At 45.3% G+C, this 27,885-nt stretch overlaps 1 protein-coding gene across 16 annotated transcripts in view; it reads left to right on the forward strand.

The window, feature by feature from the left end:
- Positions 1-27,885, forward strand: part of svila (supervillin a) — a 144,477-nt gene that overhangs the window by 83,439 nt on the left and 33,153 nt on the right. For 9 of the 16 annotated variants that reach the window (XM_014157531.3, XM_014157528.3, XM_014157512.3 and 6 more), the window contains exons 3-18: positions 1,549-1,640; positions 6,270-6,330; positions 6,479-6,630; positions 7,013-7,787; positions 11,513-11,596; positions 13,497-14,528; positions 15,373-15,570; positions 17,628-17,662; positions 18,638-18,702; positions 19,854-19,990; positions 20,882-20,977; positions 21,672-21,834; positions 21,977-22,156; positions 22,479-22,568; positions 24,766-25,351; positions 26,352-26,571. In XM_014157531.3, coding sequence (XP_014013006.3) covers positions 6,323-6,330; positions 6,479-6,630; positions 7,013-7,787; positions 11,513-11,596; positions 13,497-14,528; positions 15,373-15,570; positions 17,628-17,662; positions 18,638-18,702; positions 19,854-19,990; positions 20,882-20,977; positions 21,672-21,834; positions 21,977-22,156; positions 22,479-22,568; positions 24,766-25,351; positions 26,352-26,571 — 3,821 coding nt within the window. In that variant the 5' untranslated portion in view covers positions 1,549-1,640; positions 6,270-6,322. Of the gene's footprint in view, positions 1-1,548; positions 1,641-6,269; positions 6,331-6,455; positions 6,631-7,012; positions 7,788-11,512; positions 11,597-13,496; positions 14,529-15,372; positions 15,571-17,627; positions 17,663-18,637; positions 18,703-19,853; positions 19,991-20,881; positions 20,978-21,671; positions 21,835-21,976; positions 22,157-22,478; positions 22,569-24,765; positions 25,352-26,351; positions 26,572-27,885 lie in introns of all 16 variants that reach the window. The other 7 variants (XM_014157529.3, XM_014157515.3, XM_014157519.3 and 4 more) reach the window with 7 other exon arrangements.

Consider the following 27,885-nt stretch of genomic DNA (forward strand, 5'->3'; position numbering starts at 1 on the left):
AATATCTAACAATTCCACAACAAATAAGAATATATACATTACCGTTCAAATGTTTGGGGTCACTGAGAAATGTCCTTGTTTTTTAAAGAAAATAACATTTTATTTTGTCCATTTAAAATAACATAAAATTGATCAGAAATACAGTGTAAACATTGTTAATGTTGTAAATGACTATTGTAACTGGAAACAGAAGTGGGAGGCCCGGTGCACAACTGAGCAAGAGGACAAGTACATTAGTGTCTAGTTTGAGAAACGGATGCCTCACAAGTCCTCAACTGGCAGCTTCATTAAATAGTACCCGCAAAAAACAGTCTCAATGTCAACAGTGAAGAGGCGACTCCGGGATGTTCCTCTGCTCAGTGTCTGTTCTTTTTGCCCTTCTTAATATTTTCTTTTTATTGGCCAGTCTGAGATATGGCTTTTTCTGTGCAATTACCTAGAAAGCCAGCATCCCGGAGTCGCCTCTTCACTGTTGACGTTGAGACTGGTGTTTAGCGGGTACTATTTAATGAAGCTGCCAGTTGAGGACTTGTGAGGTGTCTGTTTCTCAAACGAGACACTCTAATGTACTTGTCCTCTTGCTCAGTTGTGCACCGGGGCCTCCCACTCCTCTTTTTCTTCTGCTTAGCGCTAGTTTGCGCCGTTCTGTAAAGGGAGTAGTACACAGCATTGTACGAGATCTTCAGTTTCTTGGCAATTTCTTGATGGAATAGCCTTCATTTCTCAGAACAAGCATAGGCTGACGAGTTTCAGAAGAAAGTTCTTTGTTTCTGGCCATTTTGAGCCTGCAATCGAACCCACAAATGCTGATTCTCCAGATACTCAACTAGTCTAAAAAAGGCCAGTTTTATTGCTTCTTTAATTAGCACACGTTTTCAGCTGTGCTAACATAATTGCAAAATGTTTTCTTATGATCAATTAGCCTTTTAAAATGCTAAACTTGGATTAGCTAACACAACGTGACATTGGAACACAGGAGTGATGGTTGCTGATGATGAGCTTCTGTACGCCTATGTAGATATTCTGTAAAAAAAATCTGCTGTTTCCAGCTACAAGTAATTTACAACATTAACAATGTCTACACTGTATTTCTGATCAATTTGATATTATTTTAATAGACCAAAAATGTGCTTTTCTTTCAAAAACAAGGACATTTCTAAGTGACCCCAAAAAATGTAACGGTAGTGTACATATAAATATATGGATGAGCAATAACAGAGCAGCATAGGCAAGATGCAATAGATGGTATAAAATACAGTATATACATATGAGTAATGCAAGATATGGAAATATTATTAGTGGCATTATTAAAGTGACTAGTGATGAATTTATTCAAGTGGCCAATGATTTCAAGTCTGTATGTAGGCAGCAGCCTCTCTGTGTTAGTGATGGCTGTTTAACAGTCTGATGGCCTTGAGATAGAAGCTGTTTTTCAGTCTCTTGGGATGCCACCAGAGTATAATCAGATTGTTAATTTCTCTTTACTGAAACGTAACCTGTTCTGACCTGTTCTGAGTTATTCAGTTTTTATTTCTGCCCCCTCTGCAGCTTCCAGAAAGAGTTTTCGTTTGAAGGGAAGGACGACCCAGCCAAGAACACCAAGGATATAGATGTCAAACTCTTGGCAAACCTCCCCAAAGGTGACTCGGTGGTTTCAGCGTGCTGTGCTGCATGAAACACATGACTATCTGACAAAGTCTGCATCCAAAATGGCACCATATTCTCTTTCATAGTGCGGTACTTTTGATCCGGAGCCATTGGGATGCATTCTCTGACAGAGACTTTCCCAGGGTTATGGGGCTGAGGGAAGTGGTTTCTATTGTGCGACTGTGTTGGTTGGAAGGTTTGTTTGATGGCACTTGTTGCCTTGATAAGGTTCAGTTAGAGATAATATTGTGGGGTTTTACGGGTACAGCGTGTGTGTGTGTGGGCTAGGAGGTGATAGTGTGTGTAGTCCTGGGTGGGGTGTGTGTGTGTGTGTGTGTGTGTGTGTGTGTGTGTGGTTCAAATGGGGGAACTGTAAAAATGTAATGTAATGGAACTGGAGTTTGAAGACTCTTGACAGGAGCAGTAACCCTCTTGTAAAAGTAGGGATGCACCGATTATTACATTTTTGGCCAATACCAATATCCAATATTTTCCCTGCCAGAAAAACCGATACCAATAACCGTTATTTAAAATTTTAGCGGCCTTTTAAGAATTCTAGTACAGTTAAATAGTGATACACACACACACACACACACACACACACACACACACACACTGACCAAAAAGTTATTTTGTTGGCGTTTACGTATGTCTCCATTACCAGTAAAACATAATCAAAATCTATTTCTTTCACTTACTTGCTGTGCTGTTTTGTTTGTTCAGTCGTTTCATTCTCAACCAAGATTTCATCATACATGTCAACCAGTGAAGTTTCAGCTCTGTCTGTCTTTGGCCTCTCTTCCTCGGTGTGCACTGTCACTGTGTCCGTTTCCATCTTGTCAAGCTGTGTCTGTAACATTTCATGTAAAACCCTGTTTCTTGTCTGCATTGAAGAGGTGGTCCTTGTACCTAGCATAGAGCATGGCGGCGACACAGTAAAGAGGCTCAGAGAGAATGCCACTGATTTGCTTGTTCACAGCCTCTTGTAGAGTACTTTTGCAAGTTTTAACCCCACAGTATGTGTGGGCAGTTTTGTTGAGCAGGCGTTTCAATGCCATGACAGAGGGTATCACGTCTGCTGCAGACACAGTTGAGCTTATTTCTCCAGTCAGTTGTTCGAATGGAACTAGGAGTGTTCATGTTTTAAACATGTTCTCAAATGCCATTGAAATGGCAGCAGTGGTATGAGAACCAGCACATTCTTGAACATGAAATACGGTTTCCTCAGTTCGAAATCCTTGTTGACCCACTGTGCTGTCAGACTCAGCATGCTCATGGGGCTGACATCGCTGGTCCAAATGTCATTCGTAGAGCTAATAGCAGTGACGCCCATAGTAAGTAGCTCAGGGATATGCGTTTTAACAATACTGTGTAACTCCGGTAGGGCAACATATGAAAAATAGTGCCTACTTGGTAGTGTGTACTGGAGTTTGAGGTGCTCGACCAGTCGGCGAAAGCCAACATCATCCACGACAGAGAACGGTTGGTTGTGGAGGGCAATGAATTCCATTATTCTGGCGTTTAATGGATTTCGTCTTTTTGAGTTGTCTCAATGAAATGTTCTTACTCTTTCAAATGACTGCTCGACTTGAACTTGTTTAGTTGTCGGAAGTGTGCGCTTAGTATTTTTCTACATTTTGTTCTGTGCAGTGCTGTATTTTTCGTGGTGTCATCTACCAACATTATATAGGTATGCACGTTAGCTTTGACATCGGTTTTGCACATCGGCGTTAAACTAGACATTGGGCCGATTCCGATATGCTTACCGATATCTGTCCTTTGCGAAACGTGTGTGCACCGATTTTACATGTAGAATTGAGTGAAAATGTTGGCAGTCAGATGTCTACAACGGGTGGTTGGCTGACAAACTTTAGATCCACATTCGGTGCGACGTGTGTGAACCTTAAAGGGGGAATCTGATCCAATCCAATAGGCCGTTACCTGACTGTGGCCTGTTCCTATGGGTCTGGGTGTATTCTGAGGGATATCTCCGGTGCCTCTATGTAGGCACTAGACGCGGTCATTATTTTAAGATCAATCACATGAAAGACGGTGTTTTTCCACTAGCGCCGGCTGTCACCTAAACAGCCGATTAGTCTCATTTTCAGCCGGCTACTTTTTCTACTTAAATCAACTAGGCTACTTTTCAATTCACTAGTCAGAAAAAAGTCAGTCGAGCCCTCTCCCGCTAGAATGAACGATATGCGTTCTGTTTTTTTAATTTTTTTATAGAGATCCTTTTTGTAATTACAAAAAGTGCCCATCATACAATTTGTTTGATTTAAAATGTAACCTTGAATGAATATAAAGGAGGTAATTTGGGCTATTTAATTAATTTCTGTTTTAATCAAATATAATTTGAAGAACAAACATTGTGGCAATGAATATCTTGCAGTAAAATACTTTAATCTCAAGAGAAGACAGGTTTGATGTTCTGATAGTCCTGATCTAGGCCTGAACAATATCCAAAACGACTAACAATACACTGAATTCATACATTTTCAGTCATTTAAATTGTAAAGACATCTCCATAAAGTATTCAATAATGTCGCTGTGCATTTCGGCTCAAATCATAGCATTAGAATGTACCAGAGGCCACCAAAATAGAGCTTGTTCGGCAAAAATGTCTTGACACAGGGAAGATTATGTATGTATGTATGTATGTATGTATGTATGTATGTACAGTTGAAGTCTGAAGTTTACATACACCTTAGCCAAATTCATTTAAACTCAGTTTTTCACAATTCCTGACATTTAATCCAAGTAAAAATTCTCTGTCTTAGGTCAGTTAAGATCACCACTTTATTTTAAGAATGTGAAATGTCAGAATAATAGTAGAGTGATTTTATTTCAGCATTTATTTCTTTCATCACATTCCCAGTGGGTCAGAAGTTTACATACACTCAATTAGTATTTGGTAGCATTGCCTTTAACTTGTTTAACTTGGGTCAAACCTTTTGGGTAGCCTTGAATTTTGGCCCATTCCTCCTGACAGAGCTGGTGTAACTGAGTCAGGTTTGTAGGCCTCCTTGCTCGCACACGCTTTTTCAGTTCTGCCCACAAATGTTCTATAGGATTCAGGTCAGGGCTTTGATGGCCACACCAATACCTTGACTTTGTTGTCCTTAAGCCATTTTGCCACAACTTTGGAAGTATGCTTGGGGTCATTGTCCATTTGGAAGACCCATTTGCAACCAAGCTTTAACTTCCTGACTGATGTCTTGAGATGTTGCTTCAATTTATCCACCTAATTTTCCTTTCACATGATGCCATCTATTTTGTGAAGAGCACCAGTCCCTCCTGCAGCAAAGCACCCCCACAACATGATGATGCCACCCCTGTGCTTCACGGTTGGGATGGTGTTCTTCGGCTTGTAGCCTCCACTTTGTTCCTCCAAACATAACGATGGTCATTAAGGCTAAACAGTTCTATTTTTGTTTTATCAGACCAGAGGACATTTCTCCAAAAAGTACAATCTTTGTCCCCATGTGCAGTTGCAAACCGTAGTCTGGCTTTTTTAAGGCGGTTTTGGAGCAGTGGCTTTTTCCTCTTCACAAGGTCCTTTGCTGTTCTGGGATTGATTTGCACTTTTTGCACCAAAGTACGTTCATCTCTAGGAGACAGAACGCGTCTCCTTCCTGAGCGGTATGACGGCTGCGTGGTCCCATGGTGTTTATACTTGCGTGCTATTGTTTGTACAGATGAACGTGGTACCTTCACACGTTTGGAAATTGCTCCCAAGGATGAACCAGACTTGTGGAGGTCTACAATTTGTTTTCTGAGGTCTTGGCTGATTTCTTTTGATTTTCCCATGGTGTCAAGCAAAGAGGCACTGAGTTTGAAGGTAGGCCTTGAAATACATCCACAGGTACACCTCCAATTGACCCAAATTATGTCAATTAGCCTATCAGAAGCTTCTAAAGCCATGACATAATTTTCTGGAATTTTCCAAGCTGTTTAAAGGCACAGTCAACTTAGTGTATGTAAACTTCTGACCCACTGGAATTGTGATAGTGAATTGTAAGTGAAATAATCTGTCTGTAAATCAATTGTTGGAAAATTTGCTTGTGTCATGCACAAGGTAGATGTCCTAACCGACTTGCCAAAACTATAATTTGTTAACAAGAACTTTGCAGTGGTTGAAAAACGAGTTTTAATGACTCCAACCTAAAGTGTATGTAAAGTTCCAACTTCAACTGTATGCATGTGTGTGTATAACCACTTCCTATGCTCGGTCAATTAGTCAGTTGCAGTTTGGACTTCATATCTTTTATTGTTGAGGCGGGGTGCAGATTTTGTCAGTTCCTTGTGAATGTCTCTCTCAGCGATTTGTCACTGTGTTGTAGAGAACAGAGTAGCTGGAGGAATCGTCACCTCATTATAGTTAAAAAACAAGACCAACAAACAAACAGATCTGTTCTTGCTCTAGATGTGAAAGTAGCCTGGTCCCAGATCTGTTTAAACTCTACATTCAACTCTGTTGGATAATGAGCTTAAATTGTCCAACCTCATCTGCTGTGATGCCTTTCTCCTATCATGACTACTGAATTGGGAATTTATAAACATGATTGATAACTCTCACATTTTTCCTCTTGTACCTAACTTTGTTTTCATCCATCCAGTTTCAGAATTGAGGAAGCGTTTTGAAAGCATCAGCCCAAGCACTAGCTGGGAAATGAACAGGTACGACTACGACGTTCAGCTCCCTCAACCATGTAATGAAGCAAGCAGTTATTGTAGTGGTGACTGTGATGAATAACGTGTGTCCTCAGCATGTGGCCACTCAAACAGGTATTCTGTCATGTCAGTCAGTGTGTCTGACTCTGTGTAGGAAAGAGAGGATTGCCCGGCGGTTGGAGGGTATAGAAAGTGAGGTGCAGCCCGCCATATTACCCAGCTGCCCCGGCCTAGTAACCAATCGGCTGCTAGAGGAAGACACACCCCGTTACACACGCGCCTCGGACACCTGTGACCCCTGTGTCGGTGAGGATCACTAAACCGCACACATTGTACCTAGTGTTGAGCTACTTGCACGACCCAAAGAATTACAGAACTTGAGCATTGCTAGAGCTCCGTATAGTATATAATTATCGAAACCCGACCCACGCTTTTGGATATGAGCTTAGTCATTTGGAAGATATGCATTGACTTCATACATTATATACACTGAGTGTACAAAACATTAGGAACACCGTACAAATATTGTTGCGCCACCTTTTGCCCTCAGAACATCCTAAATTTGTCAAGATATGAAAGCGTTGAACTAATGCTGCTAGCTATTGTATTGTCATAATATTTTGTACACTGTGTATTACTTGTGTAGATTTGGTCTAAAGATTTTGTCTCTGTCTATCCCCTGTCACAGTGCAGTGTTACAGTAGGGAGGACATGGAGAGTCCAGAGATGATGACCCATCAGCAGGTCTCTGCTCCAGAGAGGCAGTCCAGAGCCCGGAGCCGGCCTGAGGGCCAGACCGTCCCAACTGAACCCATTTACAGCTCTGACTCCGCAGGTACCGACCTGGACTCCAAGGCAGATCGGATTGCTCGCTACAAGGCGGAACGGCGTCGGCAGCTGGCCGAGCGCTACGGTATGTCTCTGGACCAGGAACCAGATGCCACCACCGATCACTTCTCCTCCCGATCTGGCTCCGCCCGTGGTCGCAAGGAGTCTGACACCTCTTTGGTGAGGCAGCAGGGCTACACAAATGTCAAGCCACGCCCCAGGGCGGAGTCTGTGGGGGATGAACCCTCCTTCACCTCAGGTAGCTCCAGGGTGGGGAGAGTGGCCCCCCAGCCACAAGGCTCCGGCGAGCCTTGCCAGGGGCGACCCAGGGTGGACTCGTTCACGGAGAGGGAGAGGGTGATGAACCTGGAGAACCAGCGCAGGGCGGGGCAGCAGGAGAGGAACATCAGCGCCCTCGAGCCGCCGCTTCCCTCTTCCGCCAGCTACATGGATGTGACGTCATCGTCGCCCACCTCGGCCAAGGTGCCCGTCGCTAACGACTACACCATCACAGGGGTGCCCCCCAGCTCGCCCAAGACGACCCGGAAGTCCTCGCTGCCCTCCCCCAAACAGGGAGTGTCCCCTGGGGACCTGTTCATAGAGCAACAGGCCCACAACATCCTCGGCAGACAGGGGTGAGTGGACCGACCTACTACACTGTCTAGTCCTCTTTCTCTTCCCCGCTCTTTCTCTTCCTATTGTTAAGGTTCTCTCTCTGTACAGTATCTTTCCCCTTACTGTAAATAAAACGGATGGAGAGGAGGAGAGGGATCATCGGTCTCTCCCTCTCTCTCACACGCACTCAGTCTCCTTGATCCTTTTAACAGAACTCTCACGAGGTCGTCCTCTTGGCAGGAACATTATCTGCGTCCAAATGGCACCCTATTCCCTATATAGTGCACTTCATTTGACCAGATCAAAAGTAGTGCAGTAAATACTGCACAGGGTACTATTTGGGATGCACACAATAATTTATAGCATAGAGGAAGAGCGATCTGTTCATGCAGCAGCAGGCTCAGTCAATCCAACAGGCTTTACACACAGCTGAAGTCCTCCCAGGTCCAGTTTTTGTTGTTGCTGCATCGTGTTTGATGTTGCTGCATTTACAGTGCCTTCAGAAAGTATTCATAGCCCTTGACTTTTTCCACCTTTTTGTTGTTACAGCCTGAATTTTAAATGAATTAGAGAATTTTTGTCATTGACCTACACACAATGCCAGTGGAATTAAGTTTTTCACATTTTTTTTTTACAAATAAATTAAAAATGATATGCTGAAATGTCTTTTAGTCATTAAGTATTCAATTTCTTTGTTATGGCAAGCCTAAATAAGTTCAGGAGTAAAAATGTGCTCAACATGTTACATAATAAGTTGCATGGACTCACTCTGTGTACAATAATAGTGTTTAACATGATATTTAAATGACTACCACATCTCTGCACCCCACACATACAATTATCTGTAAGGTCCCTCAGTCCAGCAGTGACTTTCCATCACCACAAAGACCAGGGAGGTTTTCCATTGCCTCGCAAAGAAGGGCACCTATTTGGTAGATGGGTGAGAGAACCAAAAAAATACATGCAATATCCATTTGAGCATGGTGAAGTTATTAATCACACTTTGGATGGTGTATCAATACACCCAGTCACTACAACAATACAGACGTCCTTCCTAACTCAGTTGCCAGAGAGGAAGGAAACTACTAAGGCCAATGGTGACTTTAAAACAGTTAAAATTTAATAGCTGTGATGGGGGACGGGACGGACTGAGGATGAATCAACAACATTGTAGTTACTCCACAATACTAACCTAATTGATAGTGAAAAGAAGGAAGCCTGTACAGAATAAAAATATTCCAAAACATGCATCCTGTTTGCAGCAAGGCACTAAAGTAATACTGCAAAATATGTGGCAAAGCAATTAACTTTTTGTACTGAATACATTGCTATGCTTAGGGCAAATCCAATATAACACATTACTGAGTACCACTCCAAATTTTTAAGCATAGTGGTGGCTGCATCATGTTATGGTTAAAGGTTTTCAGGATACATTTTTTTAACTGAATGGAGTTAGGCACAGGCAATATCCTAGAGGAAAACCTGGTTGTCTGCTTTCCACCAGACACTGGGAGATTAATTCACCTTTCAGCAGGACAATAACCTATAACACAAGGCCAAATCTACCCTGAAGTTGCTCAACAAGAAAACAGTGAATGTTCCTCAGTGCTGAGTTATTTAAGTCCAAACTCTACTTGAAAATATATGGGAATACCTGAAAATGGTTGTCTAGCATGATCAACAACCAGTTTGAGAGAGCTTGAAGAATTTTGAAAATAATAATAGGCTAATTAATGTTGCACAATCCAGGTGTGGAAAGCTTTGAGACTCACAACTGTATTCGCTGCCGAAGGTGCTTCTACAAAGTATTGACTCGGGTGTGAATACTTAGGTGAGAGATTTATTTTTCAATACAACACATTTTCATTATGGGGTATTTTGTGTAGATGGGTGAGAATATATTTAACACAACAAAATGTGGAATAATTCAAGGAGGATGAATACTTTCTGAAGGCACTGCATGTATTTTCTTTCTGTGCCAGAATATTCAGGTGGTTGAAAAGCGACTTGTAGGGTATAGTTGATCAAACTTAAGGAGCAGCTTTATTTGTTGCTTCGCTGAACAGTTGCACAACCCACTTGAGCCAAAGTCATAAAGTCAACAAAAGCCCAGGTTATGAGACTGCTGATACAATGCAATTCCAACAAAGACACAATATTAGATGTTCATTTAGGGATACTTTATTTGGGATTCATGGTCCAATGCAGTGTTGTGTCTAGTCTGGAGACATGGAGTTGTTCTCTCCTCAGTCCCTCAGGCTAAATTTAACAGCCAGCTAGCTGTAACCTGCTGGTGCTAAACGTTGACTCACTGAGGGGAAACGATTAGAGACACATGCTCCCATTCCACATCCCACAAGGCATCTCTATCTCTCTCTCCGCCCTCTCTCTCTCCGGTTTCAAAACTTGTCAGCGGCTGTGTTGCGTTAGCCATCGGGATGGGTGTTGGGTTACGGGGCGCGATGTGACTCCTCGGTCAGAGCTATGAGCACAGACCGAGACACAGATGAAAGCCAGCAAGGCCACGCCGCCCACCTGGAGAAAGAGTTTAGCGTTTAAGACACGGAGCAGCTCTCTCGCTCGCTCTCTTAGAAAACCCTCTGAGTCACATGCTTTTGCCCTCTGCTGGGTGAGGGCATGGCTCTGGATATCTGGTAGGACAGATGAAGGACATGCACTCAGTGGCCAGTTTTGTGTTGTTCAATCGTTGCTCAATTGGTATCAAGGGACCTAACGTGTGCCAGGAAAACATTCCCCACACCATTACACCACCAGCCTGGCAGGTTGGGTCCATGGACTCACTCTGCTTACGCCAAATCTGGACTCTGCCATCAGCATGACGCAACAAGAACCGGGGTTCGTCAGACCAGGCAATGTTTTTCCACTCCTCAGTTGTCCAGTGTTGATGGCGCTGGAGCCTCTACTTGTTGTTTTTAGCTGATAGGAGTGGAACCCGTTGTGGTCATCTGCAGCAATAGCCCATCTGTGACAAGGATCGACGAGTTGTGCGTTCCGAGATGGCGTTTGGCACACCGCTGTTGCACTGTGCCGTTATTACATCAGTTGAATGTCTACTATTTGGTATTTTATTAGGATCCCCATTAGCTAAAGCCCCAGCTACTCTTCCTGGGGTCCACATGAAACATGACATAATACAGAACATTTAATAGACAAGAACATTTCAAGGACAGAACTACATCACTTTAAAAAAGGCATACGTAGCCTACATATCAATACTCAAACGATCTACTGTAGGTCAAATTTTCCAGAGGTGTGGTACTGTGCATTGCGATACATGCTGCTGTGTGCGTCATGTCTGCGTGTCCTATCATTTTCCCAAGCCCCATTTGATGTCTCTTCATTGTTCATTTCGATGAACATTCCCGGATAGGATTTATTGTTTCATAGTTTGACATCTCTCCAAATACCAGAATGATAACCGAGCTCCCAGTAGAATGGGATATCCACTGAAGTACAAGGCAGATGGATGGATGTTTCTTGGTCATGCTAAATGTGAAGTCAGTTGTGTTTGTGCTGCAAGTGAAATGCTCGGGGCGGCCTAGCCACTCACTCACCCAGGGTGCGTTCGAAATGACACCCTATTCCCTATAATAGTGCACTACTTTTGACCAGAGCTCCATAGGACTCCGGTCAAAAGTAGTGCACTACATAAGGAATAGGGTGCCATTTTGGATGCAACCCCCAGTGTCGCTGACTCACTGCGTCTCCCATCCCATTGGTGCAGCCCGGAGGTGAAACTAACCAGCAATTGGTTCCTCCAGACCGATTCGGAAGGCAACACCCAATCCCTTATCAACTGGCCCTCCAGGTACAGGGTGTTTGACCCTCCCTTACCTCCACCCCTCCCTCCCTCCCTTCCCTCCACATTCCCATCTTTTAACCGAGCCTGTTATGCCACTGTCACATCAGACCTCATTCCTCATCAACATTAATGGGTGTGTTGCTGTGTTTTCATTTCACTGACCAAATGACCCCCCTCCTTCCCGCCCCCTTCGTGTTGTCCAGTGACTCTAAAGCCGGTTCTGTCTCAATGCCTTATAGAGTTGTGGCCAAACTTACAGTAAGTGCTCTATTGCAGGACTCTCCCTCTTGTTTCTCTACTGACTAGGCCAGACTGTCTGGCCTAGTCAGTAGAGAAACAAGAGGGAGAGTCCTGCAATAGAGTACTTACTGTAAGTAACGGGAGAAGGGAGGATAAAGGATGATGCTGGGAGTCAGACCGTGAGAGAAACCCTTTAGTCACGGCTCATCCCCAATCCTTTCGCGGCCTTGACTCAGCATATAGATCTTGTACAGTCTCTATCCCTCAGGCCTACACACAGTCAGAGGAACTTGAAATTAGAGCTGCAAATATAATTATTGCTGAGTTGGCTCCAATTTCACCCCAAAACATTTACTCTAAATCTCCTTAGATCTTGGCTAGGGTTGCAAAATTGCTGATAACTTTTGGTTAGAAGATTCTCTGATTTCTTGCTTATTCCCTTGTTAACTCAAGTAATCTTCCAACCAGGATTCCTTGAAAACCGGCCCATTTTGCAACCCTAAACTGGGCTCAGATCAGTAGTACTCTTGTGGGTACGACAGAGCAGTCCAAAAGAGATTCTGAGTGTATGTCAATCCTTATTCATGGATTTGACAGTACTTTGTTATTATGGTAGGATATACGATCCATTTCTGACCAGATAAACCTATTATCAGCCACAAATCCCAAATGGGTTGTAAATAGACGGCTTTCAAAAAAGCCACAAGTGAGGGTGATGCCAGTAAAGTCACGTATTGTCTCATTCTCTGCAGTACATCAGATATCAGCCTAGAATTGTGAGCCTAACAGAATGAAGAATAGCTGAACCTCTAGCTACGACTTCTGGATTTAGTCATAAAGGAATGTCGTTCAAAGATGAGGAGAAAAGCAGACACAGTGAGCTAACCTTCCACAGCCAGTCCTAGGCCCTGTTGCCCACCAGATTCACAAAACACAATCTCATACAAGGAATAGCAACTTTGCTTAACTTTCTTCTTAAGTCTATAGGTAAGGGCAAAATGGCAGTTAATAAGAAATGAAGTGTTCTGTGAATCCAGGCACAGGCCTACTCAGCTGTGGAAGACTGTTGTGGAAGACTGTTGTGGAAGAGTCCTCCCTGACCTTGAGTAGTAGAGACGGGTGACGAGAGAAGGAAGAGGAGAGGGAGGGACTACTTTAACACTCCCAGAACCCCACAACCATCACATACAAGTCTTACAAGTGCTACTGTTAGCGTTGCATTAGCCACCACCTGACAACAGCTGCTAGCTAGCCTAGCATGTTACCAACCAACCCCCACCACCATTCAGCATGTGGTCTGACTGTGCTCTGCAGCCAATTGATTCCCTGTTTGTTTTAGTTCTTCTTGCATTTTGCATTAGTATCACACTGGTCAGATGGTATTACAGTACATTCATATGACGGTATTTTTCTCTGGGGATATCTGTGATACTGATGACATTTTGACCATTTTCTATAAATAAATACATGGAGACACACTTTAATAAGGGGGAGGAGGGGTTGAGAAGGGAGAAGGGAGAGGGGTAGAGGGGAAAGGGAATGATTTATGGCTGAGGGAAGGAAAGGGATGTGTTGGGCTTTCACCATTATTTCTCTTTTCTCGCTGCACTCTGAGTTTCAGTACCAACTGCAGCGAGTTGTTAACCCTCTCGGTCTCTCCCTGAAGAATCAGAGTTAGGGAGAGGCTCGTCAGGGAGGAGGGAATCCGACAGAGTCCAGAGCTGGGCCACCGTGTCGCTGAGGCCCCCCTGTACAGGAGACACCCCCAGCCCCAGGCCACCACCTGCCCCACAGCCTACCACCATGACCACCAGGCTCCAGCCTACACCACCACCAACCCTCCAGGCCCGCAGCCAGCCTACTCTCACCCCCAACCTCAGCTCACCCGTCCTGGGCTCAGTGATGACCCCAGCTATCTGTCCATGGACACCGGCCCCGGTCCCAAGGCACAGCAGCCCCAACAGCCTCAGCCGGAGGAGGAAGAGGAGATGGAGGGAGAGATGGATGAGGAGGGGAGGGGCGCCCATAGGGAGGGCAGACAGGAAGGGAGGACGGAGGGACTACTGAAGAGCAGGAAAGCTGTGCTGCCATCGGAGATCAGACGCAGGGAGAAGAGCACCGAGGACCCGCGTGGCAGCGGCCCCAGGAGGGGCAACAGGGGAGAGGAGGAGCAGGCTGGCTACAGCAGGGCCCGAGAAGGCCAGGGAGTAGGACACGGGAGGAAGGCTGAGCCGGAGGGGCCCAGAGGAGAGTGCATGGGAGGAGGGAGAACCAGGATGAGACTGGAGGAACCGGACACAGACCCTGATCCAATCAAACCTACAGGGGAACACGTCTCCCGCCTGCTGGCCGCAGAGGTCAGAGCCTCAGAGGAGCGCCAACAACCGTGGAATGACAACGCCATTCACATCCAGACCAGGGGAGGAGCCATGACCACAGACACTCCCGTCTCCTCCAGGCGCCCCACGTCGGACACTGGGGCCCCTAGAGGCTCCATCCCCAAGACCCAAGAACCAGGGCCAGGGTGGGTCAGAGAGGCAGCAGTCCTGCAACAATGGGCCAGTGAGGATGGGATCAGTAACGGAGACCAGAGCCCTCCAGAGACCAGGGACGCTCGTGTCTCTGTGGCCAAGCTTCGCCACTCCTACCTGGAGGGTGCTACGACTGCTACTGCCCCAGTCGTCAGGAAACCGAAGCTGTAGGTGGTTCTGTTCTGTAGTACAGTGCTGTTCTACAATCTATTCTGCTAGGAGCTGCTGCTGGCTTCTATCAGGATCTCGCTCACTGCCCTGCCCTGCCTAGCTAACACCAACCTCCTGACTGAAATAATCGGTGTGATTATTCTGAACAGGGTTTCTTCTACTAACGCATAGTAGAAACACTCATCCAATCACTAACGCTAGCAGTAGAGCGTTTCGCGGCGGGGGGTTGACTGCTGCTTTCTCTTGGGCTGAGTGCCTGGACTAGCTGATGGACAGTATGGGGTGTGTGTTGTGTTTAACACGACGTAGTCGCCAATCAAGCGAATCTTTGCATGCCAATGGCTTCCACTGCTCCTCCAATGTAAAAAATCAGGGGTTGGGATTTTGTGTGGAAGCTCGCCTCTGTTAAATGACTGCATATCTTTCCCTGCTCTTTCTTTCGTTCCCTCACCTTGCTATTTTTCTTCTTTCTTTCTTTCTTTCTTTCTTCTTCTTTCTTTCTTTCTTTCTTTCTTTCTTTCTTTCTTTCTTTCTTTCTTTCTTTCTTTCTTTCTTTCTTTCTTTCTTTCTTTCTTTCTTTCTTTCTTTCTTTCTTTCTTTCTTTCTTTCTTTCTTTCTTTCTTTCTTTCTTTCTTTCTTTCTTTCTTTCTTTCTTTCTTTCTTTCTTTCTTTCTTTCTTTCTTTCTTTCTTTCTTTCTTTCTTTCTTTCTTTCTTTCTTTCTTTCTTTCTTTCTTTCTTTCTTTCTTTCTTTCTTTCTTTCTTTCTTTCTTTCTTTCTTTCTTTCTTTCTTTCTTTCTTTCTCCATCGCCCCTTCTCCCTGTCTGCGTTGCACCCCGAAGGGAGGAAGAGGTAGAGTTGGTGTACCCGGGGGGTACGGGGGTCCCCTGGAGAGGGCAGCGGGACAGTACGGATGTCCCATGGAGGGGGGACAGGGGGCGCAGGCCCAGACTCTACATCTCCCCCGGAGAGAGTAGAAAGACTTCCGAGAGGTTTAGGACCCAGCCCATCACCTCGGCTGAGAGACAGCTATCTGATAGGTACAGTGTGTGTACTGTGTTTTTTAACGCATGGCAAACAGAATTAGTCCTCGCTTCCCATGGGTGAAGACTAGTGAGAGTGGCTAGTAGTCTGCTGTGAAGGAACTCACTTCACAGGCTCATCAAGAAACCTATGCATTCTCTCTCAGGCCGCGTGTACTGTAGGCTGTTTGGGTGTTTTCATGCATGGTGAATATAGTCCTTATTTCTCCCCTTAGGAAAACACTATAGAGAGGGTCCTATAAGGAAGTGTTACTTTAGAGTAGGGTTGCAAAGGGAGGGTATATTACTGGGAACTTCAGGTTATCGCTGGTGTCTGTAATTATTTCTGTCCCTCTGTGTGGCCTCATCACAAGTAAAATATATACAATTATTCATCACGTTTTCAAACTGGTGGCAGTTTTATAAAAAGTCAATAGGGAAAATAATGCCGTTGTTTTTTCATTAATTAGGCTAGTTTCTCTTGAACTATATGGTCTATATAATAGAAACGTATGGACATGGATATAAAAAATATATACTTTATATGAATAAAATGTTTATTATTCAAGTATAATTAGATTTTCTGTTATTTACCAAAATTACTAAACATTCTGGTAACTTTGGTAAATTACAGGTAGCTTTGCAACCCTAGACCATGCGTTTTCTTAAATCAACCGTGGATCACACACTAGCCTACAGCATGTTTGTGTGTTCACATATCATGTACATAGGCACACAGGCTTATCCAGGGCAAAAACCAAAACGTGCAGCCCGGTGGACACCAGGACAGAGTTTGGGAAACCCTGATTCAGCAGACACTCTTATCCAGTGCGACTTAGTTAGTGCATTCATTTTAAGATGGCTAGGTGGGACAACCAAATATCTGTCATAATAAGTACTCTTTTCCTCAACTTTATCTACTTATATGTCAGTAGGTGAAAAAAGTGAAGTGCGATGTTGGTTCAGGAAAGACTTGTGTTCATTTTAATAATTTCAATTTTTTTACTGGGTGGGGGGATTATTTTAAGATGCTCGTTAATGGTACAGTTTCAGATGTTTTTGGGGAATATGGGAAGGGACTTTCCTGTCCTAGCTTCAGGGGGAAGCTAGTTCCACCTTTGGGGTGCCAGGACAGAGAAAGGCTTGGGCTAAGCGGGAACTGCCATCCTGTAGGTGTGGGAGGGCCAAGAGACCTGAGGTGGCAGAACGGAGTGCTCGTGTTGGGGTGTAGGGTTTGAGCGTAGCCTGAAGGTAGGAAGGGACAGTTCCTCTTGCTGGTCCATAGGCAAGTACCATGCATGGTCTTGTAGTGGATGTGAGCTTCAACCGGAAGCCAGTGGAGTGTGCTGAGGCTCTGCGCTCTTCAGCCGGGCTGCAGAGTTAGACAGGCAATTAGAAATGGAAAGGGGGATACCTAGTCAGTTGTACAACTAAAACTGAAACTTGTCTTCTGCATTTAACCTAACCACTCTGAATCAGAGAGGTGTGGAGGGCTGCCTTAATCGACACCCATGTCTTCGGCGCAGAGGGAACAGTGGGTTAACTGATTTTTACCCCAAAGGTCTACCGCCTGCATGCTGAGTCTATCCTGCCAGTGGATATTTCATGTGACCCGCGGGCGGATGAATCACTCCTTTTGTTTACTTTTTAAGGTCTAGCAGTCCTCTCTCTCAGCAGACTTATTTCTGTAAGGCTGTCTAATGCCTTAGACAGGACAACTCTCTCTGTTGCAATTTGATTTCTGTGCATGCGTCTCAAATGGCACCCTATTCCCTATATAGTGCACAACTTTTGACCAGAGGCCTATGGTAGTGCATTATATAGGGAATAGGGGACAATTTGGTACTTAGCCGGTGTAATTTCTGAACACCACCTACCCCATCACATTACCCTTGTGGCTGCTGCTTTCTGTCTGCTCTCAGTTGCTCCACTGCCTCGCTGGTAGTTGTACTCACAGTAGTAGTCCTTTACCATCGATTTCTTACCACTTGATAATGGATTAATAATATGTGAGTCCTGGTGAATTTCACTGCTTCAGTACTGGTTTTTCCTTTTCTTTGCCTTTTCTCCTATAGGTCTTGTTTGGGCCCAGATCTACCCAGCACTGAAGGTAAGTTCCTTTTTGAACTTCATTGGGAAAAGATAAAAGGACGTTTGTAGCTTTGCTTTGAAAAGTAAAAGTGCATGCCATCGAATAAAGTTGATGTTTACTCTCCGCAGGTCTGTAAACATTTTAGAAAGATTCCCATTAATGAGAACCGCTTAATGACGCAAGGCTCGTCATTACACTTCTGATTTTCTAAAGTAGAAACTAAAAACATTTGAACTAGTTTTATAGAGTCATTATTGGTGTTCACAGTAGCATAACATGGCTACAGTTTTACTGAGCAGAGTACTATTCATCCATCTGGTTCCTATAAACAAACACACACACACACGGTTTAATACCCACCCTCAGTCAGTCAGCAGTGTAGTGCGGCGTCAGTCAAAGGGGATGCTTTCAAGGTGATGTCATACTGTCCTGCAGTGTGTCTGAAATGGTACCCTATTCCCTATATAGTTTAGTACTGTTAGACCAGGGCTCTGGTAAAATGGTACCCTATTCCCTAGATAGTTTAGTACTTTTAGACTAGGGCTCTGGTGAAAAGTATCGCACTACATAGGGAATAGCGTGCCATTTGGGACCTAGCCCCCCCCACCCCCTCGTAGTACCCCTCTCAGATCACACCTGTATGTCTGTCTCTGCTGCTCGGTCTGCCTCCCAAACACACTGCGGTCACTTGCATCAGTGCAGCTTTAGCTTGTCTTTGTTTTCTACACATTACAGATGGTGATGATCATGATGATTATAAACCTTTGGCCTGTAGTATTTCAATTTGCAGGCATTGGACTGGTATTTAATGTCACTGTTCTGTTCATGATTCAAGCAAGCTGTTTTATTATGGGAATTGGTTTTCAAGATTCTCAGAATCTGGCTCTATTTGACACTGGATTTTTGCTCTCATCTTTCTCTCTCGGTTCCTCCCCTCTCTGTCTGTTTCTCTCTCTCTCTCTCTGTCGGTCTCTTCTCTCTCTCGTTCTCTAGTGGATGAAGAGAAGTTGGATGAGAGGGCCAAGTTGAGTGTTGCAGCCAAGCGGTCTCTCTTCAGGGTACGAAAGACACAATGTTGCTTTGGTGTATTCTCTCACCTGTGTTTACGTTGCTTCGGGGTAGCAAGGCGTGGACATGAGCTTGTAGACACACACACACACACACACACACACACACACACACACAGCGTTCCTTCTCTGTGACTCAGTTACTCCACACATTGCTGTGAGCAGAGCAGCTGACTCTGAGTTTGATTTAGGCCTGACACAGACCGACGGAGAGAAATATGCTACTAATCAACTGCATAAGCATTGAAACTGTCTACTTTTCCATACAGAGTCGTCTTTTGGCCAACTTGCATGTGGAATATACTGTTAAGAAGTGCCAAGCTGTCCAAGTCATAGTAATAACACAGAGACAGCATATTTTTTAACTGAAGTCATAGTTTGCTCAAGCAGAGCAGGTCAAGCCTTTGTGCTCTTGCCAACTCCATTGCTGTCGTTGGCATGACAATTCCACAAGGAGTTGGCAAGAGGGCACACTGGCACAAGAGGTGAAGCGAGAGAGCTGACCCGCCCCAAAAATGTTCACACAAAAATAAAGCGTGAAGTTTTAGAGGTGGGTATTTTTTGTATGGAGGTCAATGAGAGAGTTTTGAGTTCGTTCAACATAACATTTAAATGCTAATTTGCTATGTGAGGCCTATTTGATCAAATATCCGTTTTGTAATGTTTGCAAGAATGTACTGATATAAGTGGACGCGGGTGACACCTTCTGCCTTTGCACACCTTGATTTCCATTTGTTAGAATGGAGACGTTAGTATCTTGTCAGTACATAGACCGTCTTTGCAGGCACTCGGGCTAGGTCAAGCACAGTGATCATGTGCTTTCTTTTCAATCTGTCTCATGCTAACACCTCGGGCTACGTCATGATTAACTCTTTCCTCATATTTTAAGACAAAGTCCACCTTCACTCGCTATGCAAATGCTTCATTAAGATTTACAAAAACAAACAACCATTTCTTCCGCTCTTTTGATTAGGTACTTGGGCAACTCCAGAGGCTCTGGTTAACTGAACACGTTTCTTTAGTCTGTATTGGAATTCTATCGGAATACATTTTTATCTATTGGGCTCCCTTAAAACTGATAGTTTGAGCTTTGCATTGAAATTATGACACATTACTTTGGTCTCCTTGCATGGCCTCCGCAGGAGTTGGAGAGGAACACTGACGGGGGCGCCCCCAAACCCCAGTCCCGGAACGCGGCCATCGAGAGGCGACTGAGACGCATCCAGGACCGCTCTCGTACCCAGCCAGTCACCACTGAGGAGGTGGTCATTGCTGCCACGTAAGTCCCAAGTACACCTCCCTCTCCCTCCATCTCTTTATTCCTTCATCCTTCCATTCCTCTGTTTCTCTCTCCCCTCTCTCTCAGCTGCCTGTGTGGTGGAAGAGCTGGAGAGATGGAGAGGAATGTGGGCTAGTTGTTTTAAAACTCAATCCATGAACCCGTCAAATGTGACCTCAACCTTTGATGTCATCACGTTAGGAAACAGACTTAATAGCTATGGGTTACCCGTCAAAACCAAAGCCCTTTTCTAGGAAGTGTCACTCCCTCTGTTCTGAGAGGTGATACTGTTGGCTCTCTGAGTCACAGTTAATGTGATTCAGGTGCTATGTTAATTCTGACATACTGTATGTTCCAAATGTTGTTCTCACATTCCTAGCCCGTTGGCCAACTCTCCTATGATGCGTCCCAAATGGCACCCTTTTCCCGACACGGTGCACTACCTTTGATCAGCGCCATATGGGCCCTGGTCAACACAAAAGTAGTGTAGGGAATAGGGTGCCATTTGGGACGGAGCCGTTATGTTGATCGATTGCCACAGTCAGTGTTTTGATTTGAGAACATGATATGTGATTTGCCTGCTGGTTCCAATCAGTTGGTTAATGATGGGAGGATGGAGAAACTGGCTAACAAGTCACAGGGCTTGCCACTGATCCATAGAAAATATCCACTATACAATATACTCACTATACTCTGTCTTATTGTGAAGTCTACCATCTTCATTTACAGAGGAATTCCATTATTTTTGTTTTCCTTGCCCTTTTAAAGAATTTTCTGGATCTTTTTTTCTCCTTCTGTCCTCTCTCTCTCTCTTCCTGTTGGCACCTGTGTCCCCATGTGACTCTGTCTCTGTCCCCTCCGTCTGTCCCTGTCTGTACTGTCACTGTAAAGTGTCCCGGCTCCCTCGTCACAAACTGTGTCTGTCGATACGACCCTAGCACGCATACCGAGCCCCACACTAGTCAGCTGCACTGTAACACCGTACAGGTACACGCACGTCAGCACACGCGTGTGCATGGTGTTTTAGAGGTTAGGGGTCATCCTGACCTGGCCCAGGGACTAATCTCACTAGCTTGGTCCCAAATCTGTTTTGTGCTGTCTTTCCAACTTAAATGGTCAGAGTTGGTAAGACTGCACAAACAGATTTGGGACTAGGCTACAATTTAACAGCAGCTACATTGGTTGACTGCATGGTTGGTTTTTCAGTGTTGTTGTTGTTTTTGGAAGCGAACTAGCATTTGTTCCAAACAGTCTGTGTTTGGTTATATTAACCTTTGTTTTGTGGAAATAATTACTATAAATTTGTTCTCACCAGGTCAGGAGTAGTCTTTGGATGTGTGGCGCCACCTTGTGTATTTTGATGGAACAACCTGCATGTTTAATCTGTTGCAAATGTTTCTCAATTTTCTCTTTTCTTAACCCTTTATGATCTTACACTGTTGTCAAATACATGGTATCCAAGATCTCTTTCAACCACTCAAAAAATGTCGCACAGATATTGTGCTTTGTCAACCGGGCAACACAATGACAGTGTATTTGTTCACACTGTGGGCTATGCGCTGGACTGTACACCCTGTCTCTGTGTGTAGCATGGCTCTCTGGCCTGCATGTTCCGGCCTGCCTTCATGTTTTTCTCCCCCCCGTCCCCCGTCTCCCCCTCTGTCGGTGTTCCTCCTCCCAGCCTGCAGGCGTCCTCACAGCGAAGCGCTGCGGCCAAGGAGCAGGCCAGGGAGGCACGGCGGGTCCAGGATGCCTTGGAGGTCCAGAGGGAGGGGCAGCGCACCACCTCCATGCTCCTCCAGACCACCTCCTCTCCCCCCGAGGAGACCCAGGCCCAGCACCATGTATGTATTGACGAATGATAGGAAATGTGTTTTTGTGTTTTAAACGTTTTTTTTTTTTAGTTATCCTCAATGGTTTTAAGTGTGTTGTATCAACATGTGTGGTTGAATTGTTTTTAAATTGTAAAACTAATCAAAAACCCAGCAGGGCCATGGGGACGCAGAGCCAGATCTGTCCACCCTCAGCCTGGCAGAGAAGATGGCTCTGTTCAACAGGCTGGCCCAGCCTGCTACCAGGGTGACCCGGACCAGGCCTGATACCAGGGGGCGCAGGGCCAACGCCCGCTACCAGACCCAGCCCATAACCCTGGGAGACATGGAGCAGGTAGGAACAGAGATGTATTTATTTACAGTAAATGGTGCAGGTAGGAACAGATATGTATTTATTTACAGTAAATGGTGCAGGTAGGAGGGGGTTCTAGCTGTATCTGTGTGATGGAATCATTGCTGTAATCATTTACTATAACCCTTCTTAGATGGCTGTTCCTTATCTCGTTCTAACGTTGATTCAACCCTCTTATCCCACTTTCAACATAACCCATTGTTTTCTTGTGGCAACCTGTTTAATATCGTTTCAAAGAAATGTTTCACTCGCACTCGCACATCTTTTTCCTAAGTGTGTGAGACTGTATGTATCTCTGGAACAGGACCCCTCAGACACAGACCCTTGTGATGAACAGGAGCTGTGGGACGAGGGCCCAGTAGGAGTCCCTCAGGGCCAGTGTGACATTACACAAGTAAGGCTCTACCGTGGCACTGTGGCCATTTTGTCTCACCAGCGTCCCTGCGTTTACCTGCAACTGGTGTTACGCTTGGCTCTTGGCAACACTTCAGCATTGTCCATGTGCTTCTTGTCGTCGATTTGGTGAACAATTATAGAACATGCAATAGCATTATCTGGGCAAGCAGCAAGCGTCCCATTTCAGTCTATCATGAGGCCGTTTTCATGTGGTTCTTGAAACCACTGCACTCAGAACTGGTGCATTGACCCAAATTAGAACGTCAGCTTCATTAGAGAAACGCTTTGAGTGTGGATGCTCTTCTGGTTAATCTGGGGCTGCTTCATATGAAAGTGGAGTACAGTGGCATTGCATGCCCTAGAAGCTTTTGAAGAAAGTGTGTCTCGCTTCTGCTGCTAGTTCTTCATTGGCCTGTGACGAAGACATTGTTGTGTGATGTGCGGACGAAGGCTGGGAATGGCTTAGTCCCAAATGGCACCGTATTCCCAATATTCCACTGAGCTGCTCTTTGGCATGAAAGAACCCTCTGTGGTGGAGCAGAGGAGAACAAAGGGCTGATCCCTGGTCCATTCTCTGAATGGAGGGATGGACTGAAAGCAGGTATTTGTCAGCCAGGGTTCATCTCCCACCAGTCACTGTGTTAGAAACAAGGTTGTTGTGACTGAAAGAGCGGGACGAATGAATGGACTTCTTGGACTGGTTAGTATGCCATACATTATAGGGAAGCACAGTAACGCTTAAAGGTCCAGCGCAGTCAAAAACATGATTTTCCTGGCTTTTAAATATATCTCCACACTATGCGGTTGGAATAATAGTGTTCAATTGTGAAAATGGTGATGAGCTGTTTCGAAAGATCACCTGAAATGTCAGCCTGTTTTGGTGGGATGGTGTTTTGGCCTGCCTGGTGAAAATTTGTTCTAAGACCAATCAAGAAAGACTTCCAAACTTCTGCCAGTAACAGCTCGTTTTCAGTTTTCCCCTCCCCAATCCGACAGTCCTAGCAAAATACTTGCTTGAGAAATTGCTTTTGCTAAGAAGCCATGTTTGTTTTCCATCAAAATGTTCAAAAGGAAACAATCACAGTACAGTACTCAGTAGTGATTTGATATTGCGATAAAAGCGGCTGCAATCGGACCTTTTATCATTGTTCACTCCTTTAATGGTTTCAAGGTACGAGTGCAGCTTGTTCAGACAGAGCTTTGAGATACGACTACTTTCCTCTCCAAAACAAACTCGTCTCTTAAATGTACAGTGTTGTAATCTGAGCAGATTACCTCGGCGGAAACAGGTTTTTATGTCCATCATAAAAGTGATCTGTGAAATCTGTCCTTTGACTTAGACGATGAGGAATGTCCTTGAACTTGATGCTGTCCACTGAATAATCATAATACTACTCATGTGTAGGACATCTTCAGACCACAACAGGATGTGGAAATGATGTCACCACGAAGATGAGACTATTCTTACAAGGGAACGTCTTGAGATGTTCGCTTTATTGATTAACATCAGATTTTTTCGTTGATTTTTATAATATTTTTGTCAGTTGAGAAGTCACATTTTTGGATCAATGCTAAATTAATGGATGATTGCGTCAGTATCTCCTCGTCCTTGAAAAGACTGATTCGCCTTTATTCTTGGAGCATGATTCTTTGAATAGAGAGCCAGAGTGGGTGGCTGAACTCATCCTGCCCTTCAGAATGTTGGCTGCATCTGGGTTCTGTTCATTAGTGCAGACTGTAGCAAAAGGTTTTGCAACCAAAAATGAAAACAAGTGGTTCTTAGGTCATTCCCCGTTTCGGTCTGCTTCTTTTTGGTTACCAGTGAATATGACCCTGGACTCATTGTGCTTTGTGGTTGTCAGGGGGGTGGGGTGGCAGGCGACATGACTGGTCGGGCATGGCTTTGTGATGTGGGCTGTGATTGGCTAGACAGACTGCAGTTCTTTTGAACCACACGGGCAGGAAGTGCGATGAGTCACTCTGTGATTAGTCAGCGTGATTATCTAGAGATCCATTGTCTGTCTGGTAGCCTTGCTGCCTCTGTTACCGGGCGGACGAGCGCCTCTGCTGAGTGAACTTTCATCCTCTCCAGCTGACCTTGTTTTTTTCCTCTCTTTCTCCCTGCTTTCTTTGATCACTGTTATCTCGCTTTCTTTCCTCTGTCTCGCTCCCTCTCCTCTTTTCCCTCCACACAGATCCAAGCCGGGGCCAGGTTCGACCAGCTCTCCTCGTCAGCTCTCAGACCTGGGGCCACGGTCTCCACAGACCACGCAGGGGACATCCACCTGGCCAGGGATTGCGAGGGTAGCCCCGCTGAGGCCACTCTCGCTGCACCCAACCCTGGGTACTACGAGAGGTCCATCCCCCGGCACACCAGTCCTCCCACCCAGATTACAGAACCCTTCAGTGCCGTCTGGAAGTCTGTGCCCGGCCCCCACCACCAGGCCTCTCTGGATCTCCAGAGCCACCAGCCTGACACGACCACAGTCCTCCCCCAAGAAGAGGAGTGCGGTCTGGGAGGAGGGAAGAGGAAGCTGCCCTCTCCAGAGGGAGTTGTCAGACAGGCCTCCCTGCCCCAGCCTCCGGCCTGGTCTGGGGGGACGGAGTGGGAGGAGGTGCAGCGTGTCGCTAGGAGAGATGAGGGTGTGGAGCCCCAGCGTTCGTTGATGAGATCAGAGAGCCAGGACCAGAGACTGCACCAGGAGCAGAGGGGCTATCTAAGACCGTTATCACAAGAACTACAGGACCCAGACAGACTTGGGTCAAAGGTCATCAGCACTGGTAAGATAAGCCTCTAGGGGAACAAGCCTGACCGTAGGAAGGAGGGATGTCTTTTCTGTTTCTTTCACTTTCTCTCACTTTGCCTCTTGTTCACTCATACTTTTGAAAAATCCACTTCAAATTCTTAGTTATTCTTTCTCTCCTCTCCCTCATATGAGTGATCATCGGTGTGTGTGAGTCTTATGAATTCATTTCCCATTCCGGTCATCCGACAGATCATGTTAGCTGTCTGTCTTGGTGCACCCACTTCTATGCTCTTGTTGTATAGTAAATCCATCTACACTACTCACATGTCAACATAGCTAATACTACCACACTTCACGTACCAGAGGCTTGATCTCTCGTTTAAAAAAAAAAAAAAAACATTTCCTGTTGTCTGTAAATTATGTTCACACACACAGGCTGTGGTTTCCCTTGACGCTTTCCCTTATTTGACAGTGGGTAGACGCTAGCTGGCTCGCCCCTGTTTGTCTCATCAGTCTGCATTAGCGTTTGACTTGTCCCCCAGTGTGCTAGGGCACGGACCAGTCAGAAGAAATATGTCAGGACAGACAGACAGAGGGAGGGAGAGGCCAGTGGCCAGATGCACAGAGAGATGCGTTGCTAGATGCAGAGAGGCATAGAGAGGAAGACTGGGAGAGGAGGGCTAGTAGTGTCCAGGGGGCCACAGAGGGAGAACTAGCTGAAGAGAGAGAGGAACATTTACTGCTTTGTGGACTGTGTTACATTGTGGCTTCTGTAGAGGGAGGTTCTCTGTTAGTGTTCACACAACTAGAGGAGAAACTAGGCTGAGGCTTTTAACACTTAGTGGCCGCTTTTCATCAGCCGCTTCCAGCTTCTTGATAAGTGAGTGTAGATGTGTGTGTGTGTGTGTGTGCGTGCGTGCGTTCATGTGAACATGATTGTGTGTTTGATGTGGCTTTTGCTCTGCCTGCTGGTTATTGATTGTGCTAGGAGCTCTCCTAATGCCTTTTGTGTGTGTGTGTGTGTGTGCGCGCAGAGCTGCCGGAGCCCAGCGTGTCATCGCTGAGAACAGCAGTAGCAGCAGGGCCACTAAGGAGTGTGTCTCTCGCTCCACATACACAGCTGTCTCAAGAGCTGGGCGGAGCGGACACGCACACGGACCGCAGCAGTGGTCTGGGGGACACACACAGCCTGGTCCAGGAGGACATGGAGCTCTCCGAAGCCATGTCAGCTAGACAGATGTCCATCAAAGACAGGTGAGCCACTCTTCTCTTTCTCATCAAAGAAACCCTGGGTTGACCAGGCAAAGCCTCTAAGCAGTAGTCGTCTCCGTTCAGCCTGTTTGGGTAATTCTTATTGGCGAGGCAACTTTGCTCATCCTTTGTGTACACATGTGAGAGCATATGACATTGTCTGAACGGGCTGTGTCGTTTCTGTGAATGCTGTGTTTGTCGGTCAGAGGGGACAGCGACAGCCACATTCTTTTTTTATTATTTTTATTATTGACTTGTGTTGGATATTGACACTCATGACTCAGTCGGTATGTTTATGCTTGTCGACTTGTATTGGCTTTTGATCTGAGGACTGTATACGACTGCTTTTTGTTTTTGTTCTTATATTAGTACGTTATAGAGATGGTGAGCGTGAGAGCCTCACCTTGACTCTCATTGTGGAATGTAGGTTGCAAATGAGGTGGAAGGAAAGAGGGCAAGAGCAAGCAAGGGACCGTTGGGTTCGTTTTGACGTGAGTTCAAGGAATCTATTTTGGGCGTTAGGTTGTCTGGTTGGTTGGTTGGTGCCGAGCAACCCAGGAGGAAGGTCGGCTTAGAGAGCGAGAGAAAAAGATGGAGAGAGATGCTCTAACTAACAAACCCCATTCCTCTTGTCTCTTTTAAAGGGAGAAAGTTAGCTTGTCTCCTGTCGCTGCTGCTGCAAATCAACCTGCTATAACCACGGTAGCTAGCCACCTCTAAGGAGTGATATTATTAGTGGCAGCAGAAATTGAGTTTGAATTGGATTTGAATTTAGCACTACTGTCATCTCTGTCGTAAAGAGGTCTCTTAACCTCATCGACGAGATTCGGTCTCTAGAACTAGGTCTATCGCTAAGCAATATACTGAGGCGTTTCTGCAGTTAGTCAGAAAAGCATTTTCAAAGTGGATCTAGATGGCTATTCTCTTTATGAACTATTGTAGTCGGTGTCGTTGTTTTGTCATGCTCTGGAGCGATTGGGGAATGCCGACCTGTGGATATGTTCATTTAAATCTACTTTAGGGAATTGGAATGTTTCCAATACAACAGTATTGCAGACCAGTGGTTTCACACATCCAATCTAATAATTACATAAGCTTGTTTCAGTCAGTTCGCCCATGTCAACAAGCTGGCCATTGAGTGGCTGCAGTTGTTAACCCAGCAGGCTAGGATTGGCTTTTAAATTGATTGATGACATAATGGAATAACGTGTGTGTGTGTGTGTGTGTGAAATCCACCTCTATTCAGAACTATCTGCAAAATTGAGAATGTGCATCCTCTTGAGTCATCCATGAGGTGCATGAAGGATCTATCATTGG

The sequence above is a fragment of the Salmo salar genome, chromosome 19 (assembly GCF_965601325.2).
Source record: "Salmo salar chromosome 19, fSalSal1, whole genome shotgun sequence".
Taxonomy (NCBI): Eukaryota; Metazoa; Chordata; class Actinopteri; order Salmoniformes; family Salmonidae; genus Salmo; species Salmo salar.